At 38.4% G+C, this 6,342-nt stretch overlaps 1 protein-coding gene across 1 annotated transcript; it reads right to left on the bottom strand.

The window, feature by feature from the left end:
- Positions 1–330: 330 nt before the first annotated feature.
- LOC101860726 lies at positions 331–6,200 on the bottom strand (the record flags this gene model as incomplete). Its single annotated transcript, XM_013079818.1, is given in 3 exon segments — positions 331–433; positions 3,932–4,081; positions 6,084–6,200. Coding segments are annotated over 2 exon segments (140 nt in total), but the record flags the coding sequence as incomplete, so codon positions are not given.
- Positions 6,201–6,342: the final 142 nt, after the last annotated feature.

The following is a 6,342-nucleotide window of genomic DNA, read 5'->3' as shown; positions in this document are numbered from 1 at the left end:
TTAGGGATGGGGAGGTGATGTGGTCGGACATTAGTATTGTACGGTTTTGAGAAAATAAAGTTTATCGACACTTCGAAGAGTGAGGTCACTACCCATTGTATATATAAATACATGTGTAATAATATACTATAATACTATTTGTACATTTACATAATACATAAATGTATGTGTAAATATTCTGTACATGAACAAACCAACGATTATATTGAATAGCCCAAAAATCTGTAATGTTTTAAAGTGTTATCATTATTATCATCATTATTATCGTCATTATTATTATCAACATTGCGTTGGGGAGTCTCAGCTGTAGCAAGATCACAGATAACTCACGTTTCGGCCCCTGTCTCTGTGTACTCCTTGAAGATAATTTTCTGTCCGCAATAAGTGTTGTAGTGAGGGATGCCAGATTCGTAGAAGATGAGGTCCCCTGAGTCTGGGTAGGGGAGGGGGGGGGTGAGATAAATAGCTATGGTTAAAAGCAAGTATTCTTTGAGGGTTATCGTGGACGAGACGTTACGGTGTTCGCCTCTCATTCAATAGGTCCCGGGTTCGAATCCGGGAAGCGACGGAAATCAAACTTCTTAAAAATGTTCTCCTTTCACCTCCTTTCCTGCTTTCTGACAATGATCTGTCGTCTGTTTTCGTCTCCACTTTCTACCCCCACGCCCTCACCTCATTTGGCCCCTCTTCTGGGCTCTCGACTCCTTCTGCAGCCTTTCTACTTTTTCTCATAGGCCCCTTCTCACTGCTGTCTTTCAGATCTTATGGTAGGTTAGAATTAACACCTAGCCTTCTCGGGTAAGGGGGAAAAATCTCGGATGTCCCGTGTGCAAGTTCCGCATGTTAAAGATCCCTTGATTGTCCAAAACCGATAAGAGTGGGCTTCGGCCGCCACTCGTGTAAAAATTTTAAAAATTCCTACAAATTGAGAAAATTTAATGTGTCCTGTGCGTTAATGTGACATTATGCAGTTTCCAGTACCGTTAAAAACTTAACCAAAAATATATATTCTCCAGGGATCACCACAAGGAGGGAGACGGAGAGGCAAACAGACAGAGATAACGTTGGGAAGACAACATCAAAGAGTAGCCTGGCAATGATTGGAACATTGTAGTTTAATTACTTTTTCTTCTCCTGGCCTCTATTAACTTGAGGTGTCGAGGGGAGAAGCAAATGTCTTTCTCTTGTTTGTGTGTTGTCTTTTGCATTTTCACATAGTTTTTGTTTAATGTTCATCTCACCTCCGATCTTCATCTTTCCCTGGGCCTTCCTTTTTCTCTGTATCTATCAGATCTTTGTTTGTATGCTCTCGCTACTATACTGTCTGGTGGTAGTACTGACTCATGTCTAAACTATTTTATGCGTTGTTTATCTGTGTACTCAAGGCAGGGAGTGGGACTATATTGCTAGTTTCTTTCCTTGACTCTTATAGTGATGTTTAAAGTTAATTTTAGGCATTTCAGTTTACAGGCGTTTATTTTACTTTGGTGGCTCTTGTTTAGTGTCTTGTCTGGGCCTTTTGTATAAATATGCAGTAAATGAAATGACACCATGTTTTCCTTGTCTACATTTTAGTCTTGGGTGAACATCAATGCTTTCTGTATAAACAGGCCAGTCAACCAACCTTATGGATAAGAGTTGATGGACCGATGGCAAGTGACCAGAAAGTGATGCCTGTGGCCTAGTAGTTAAGGGCTGCTCAAATATAATCCTACACTTTTTGGGGGACTTTTTGACCCCTCCCCCCCCTTCTTACACTTTTTTTTAACATTTACCCCCCCTCCCCCTTTTCCATATCTTGTAACATTACATTGTTCGTTTATAATAATATGACATTTATATCGAGCAAATCCGTGCTACAACCATTTTTCTATGAGCTTTACACAATATTCATGAAAAACATGCATACACACATATGCACACAATAATATGCAGTTCTACATTCACTTAAAAAAAACATAACTGAATAAATCATTCAAGCAAAATATTGCAAACACTCTTTCTTAGTAATAAGGAAAAAAATTGGGACTCATGTCAATTTCAAATGCGCCTTAATTACAAACAGTGGAATTCTGATAAATAAAGTCAACATCTCGAGACTGAAAAACATTGTTGACTTTGAGCAAGGTTGACTTTATCCATTGTATTACTGGCCATTGAAAATAGAAGCTGACAGCTACAAAATTACAAAAATACCTGGTAACCTGATGTAAGCTCAATTTCAGTGAGTATGATTCTGAAGTTGTCATAAAAAAGAGATAATGAGTGAACAAAGTAATTGGAGGTGTGTACACCACTAGCTCAAGCCCTGCATATCTCTTCTTAAATTGAATTCTTTTAGGGAGTTAGCCCCAAACTAATGACTTTACGCGAGGGTAACACTCAAGCGGTTGACTGTATCAGAAATACAATTACTTAATTAAGCAAAAGAAGGTAGGAAACGGGACCACAGTGAGGTGTTGACAGCAAGCAAGAGTTGACTTTAAACAAGTTGACTTTATCAGGATTCCACTATATCTCTGTTATTACTGATTATTATGCTTAAAACAAAAAGTGAAATTAGTTATCATTAACAAAGGTAGTGTTCGTTGTGTTCATCATTGTGTCAAAAATTTTTTTTAAACAGGGGCATCTGCTGAGCTGTCTTCCAAATCTGGGTCCTATTCCTGCTCTTTCGCCTCTTCCTCCTCTTCTTTCTTTCTCTTCTTCCTCCATCCTCATTCCCACCCCCATTTCCTCCCCGGTCCTGTGTAAAAGCCCTATGCCTCTTCAATGCTGCAATACTTGGGAAATATTTTCCACATCCGGCCTCTGCACACTCTTTGGCCTATGCAGTTTTTCTTGACCAAGGCCACCCCTTTATTTCTTCTTATTTTTTCAACTCACAAAAGTGAGTACATTGGTACAAGAACCCCCCCCCCCTTTTTTTTCTTACACTTTTCTTACAGGAGCCAAAGAACTCCCCCCCCCCCCTGCTTTCAGGTGTAAGATCATATTTGAACAGCCCCTTAGGCTACCGGGCTCGTAATCGTGAGGTTGCGTGTTCGAGGCTTCGAGCCTCAGCTCGGTCCGACGTTGTGTCCTTGGGAAAGGCAGTTTACAAGAATTTCCCACTTGGCTCGGTCGTTTCGGAGATAGACCTTAAACTCGCAGGTCCCGCCTTTTAAATAACCTAACAATGTTGATAGGGGCGTTATACCAACACCATTGCTCAATTTAAGTGACCATGAGAGTAACGATGTGCTATGTTACCATGTTTACGATGTGCATGGCGGATTGTATTGGGCTCGTTCTGTTTGGATAATATTATTCTTAATTCAATCGTATTTTGTGATCAAAATGTAGCTTTTTAAAGAGCATCCGAGCAAAGGGGTAAATGGAGAACCATGATCTCCAATATTTATTATTATTATTATTATTATTATTATTATTATTGTTATTATTATTATTATCATTATTATTATTATTATTTTTATTATTACTAGTAAAAGTACCCGTTCTACGAACGGAATAATAATGAAGAAGTATTAGAAAAGTTAAGAAGAGGAAAAAGATTGAAAACAGGAAAGAAACAAAACATAAATAATTATTTTACCTTGAATTTATCCATGTAGCACCCCCTCTTGACTACCCTTAGGGGTAAGACTTCTTCCAACTCTTCGAAGGCGTGGCAATTTCTCCTAAAGTTCCAGCTCAATCAATTTTAAAAAAGAAAGAGTTAGGCCTACTTGCCAATTGTTGCTTCCTAGAAGAACCTAATCTAGATTCTTCAAAGACTCCGATAAACGACACGACATGTGGGTTTCTTTCCAGACAACAGACAGACTTTCAGTTGCTAATGTCATGGGAAACATGGGAATGTATATGACCTATTTGTGTTGCAAGTACCCTGAGCCTCTCACTGAAAATTAACTAAACCATCAATTCTCACCCTCGTTCATGTAGCTGATCCTGAAAGCTGTGGGCATTCTTGTCCAGTCCAAATGGCTACCCTTGTCTATATTGCCCCATGTCAAGTAGAGGGACGTGCTGCCCTTAGTGACAAGGAACTCGACGATTGGAGCCTCTGTGGCTTTATGGGCTGGGGACGTAAACCAAACACATGTTGTTGTTTTTTTCAATTTGGGGGGATGTTTTCTTGTTTGTGATTTGTTTGTTTTATTCAGCACACTGACACCCCCCTCTCCCCCAAAAAGATTAAATATTTAAATAAATAAATACTGAATAATAATATAATAAAAACAACTAACTAAATAAATAAATGAATAAATAAATAAACAAATACACAAAATAAAAAATCCCAACAAAAACAGCCAAAAAGAAGGAATACAGAATGACGGTTGAAAGAACGGTATTGCCCGAATCCCCACACGTTAAAATTTAGCAATTCATTGTAGTGAAATCAGACCATTGTCGAAATGATGAATTCAAAGAAACTGACATTTTTTCGCCCATTTGGCATTTTTTAATCGAATTTTTTTTTTTTTTTTTGGCTCAACACATTATTTTCTGTCTATACAAAGACACACTCTTGTATGGATTTTACTGAAAAACTGGATTAGAGGTGATGGGATGAGGGGAATTTCATTTGCAGTTTTCTTGGACTCTCAAGCTTTTGAAATCACCAAACTTTGGGTCCACTTTCTCCCTTAGTTTACCTCTGAAACCATACGACCCCCACCTGCCTCAATAGCACATATCTCGACATCTATTCAACACAGATGAGTGTTTTTTTCATTTTAAAAATACAATCGAGGTGGTTTTAAGAAGCTACCAATAACTCCCATATGCCCAAATATTGATGAGACCTGATTCCACCGCGTTGTGGCACATTTTAATATTTTGGGGTGGCTTTTTGTTCCTTTAACTCAGTACATTGCCAAAGAAAACGAAGTGGTGGTTGAAACAACAGTATTTCCCGAATCCCCATCCGTTAAAAGTAGCGATTCATCGTGATGAAATCAGGCGCTTGTCAAAATGATGGAATCAAAGAAACCGACTTTTTTTTCGCCCATTCGGCATTTTTGTTTTGGGCTCAAAACCTTAAATTTAGCACATAAAAACACATTCCTGCATAGATTATTACTGAAATGAGTTGATCAAAGGCGCACACACACGATGTAAATGTGTAGTTTCCACGTACACTTTAGCTTTGGAAGTTACCATTTTCTAACTTACTCTACTTCTAGTATCAGGTGACGGACGCCTCCTACTTTAACCGAAAATAATAATCTCTTCTTCTATTCAAGATAGGTGGGTGTTTTTCATCAAAAGCAAGAGAAATAAACAAGCTTTAAGATAATACCAATATCTCCATATGTCTATAAATTGTCACGCGAAAATTGTATCGTCTCTGTGAGAAATTTTTCTCAGCTTATCGGGCTTAGAAAAAAACAGCAAACATCTCATGAAGATATATATAAGAGTAAACAGATATATATATATATATATATACTTGGATACAATATATATTGATGCTCAATTCGACTGCAGCCTTGACGCAGTTGTTGGGAAACTTTTTTTGTATCTTTGTTCATTGGTTTATAGTCATTTATGTATATTGCCTCAGCGTGATCTTAACATTTGTGAGGATAGGAGGTGTGATGAGTCGTTTAAAATGTGTGAGGCAGCGTGGTGGAATCAGGCTCTCGTCAGTTTTTGGGCATGTAGAGCTATTTGTATCATCTTAAAGCTTGTTCACTTGTCTTCATTTCGATGAAAAAAATATCCCTTTATCTTGAATACAAGTCAAGATAATTGCGAATGAAGGAGGTGGGGTCATCTGTTATCAGAGGTAAAATTAGTGAGAAAATGGCCGCCAAAGATTAGTTATTTCCTTAGATTACGAGTCCGTGGTAACTGAAAATTTACATTTTGTGTGCCTTTCATCAACGTTTTTTCAGAAAAATCCTCACAGAAATGAGTTCTTTAATGGACATGAAAGGTGTTGAACGAAAAAAACAAAATTTTGATAAAAATTCATAAACCTGCGGAAAATGCAAGTTTCTTCTCTTTGATTATTTTGACGAGAGCCTGATACCACCACGTTGCCTCACAAATGTTAAAACACTGCCGCTACTCACAGGAACATGACCGTCCATCGTTGAGCAAAATGTCATGATATGAAGTGCACACGCAGGTAACGTAATCGTCGTGGGTGAGCGCACACTTGTCTTCACAGAGAGAGCATTGCTCGGTATCTGAAAAAAAAAAAAACGTTCGGATAGGTGAGACTGCAAGGAAATTGAAGGGAGGGGGGGAGGGGGCAGACCAGAGTGGGAGTAGGGGTATTCACACACACACACAAACACACACACACACACACACACACACACACACAAA

The sequence above is a fragment of the Aplysia californica genome, unplaced genomic scaffold (assembly GCF_000002075.1).
Source record: "Aplysia californica isolate F4 #8 unplaced genomic scaffold, AplCal3.0 scaffold00065, whole genome shotgun sequence".
Taxonomy (NCBI): Eukaryota; Metazoa; Mollusca; class Gastropoda; order Aplysiida; family Aplysiidae; genus Aplysia; species Aplysia californica.
This window is presented reverse-complemented; position numbering and strand designations above follow the sequence as displayed.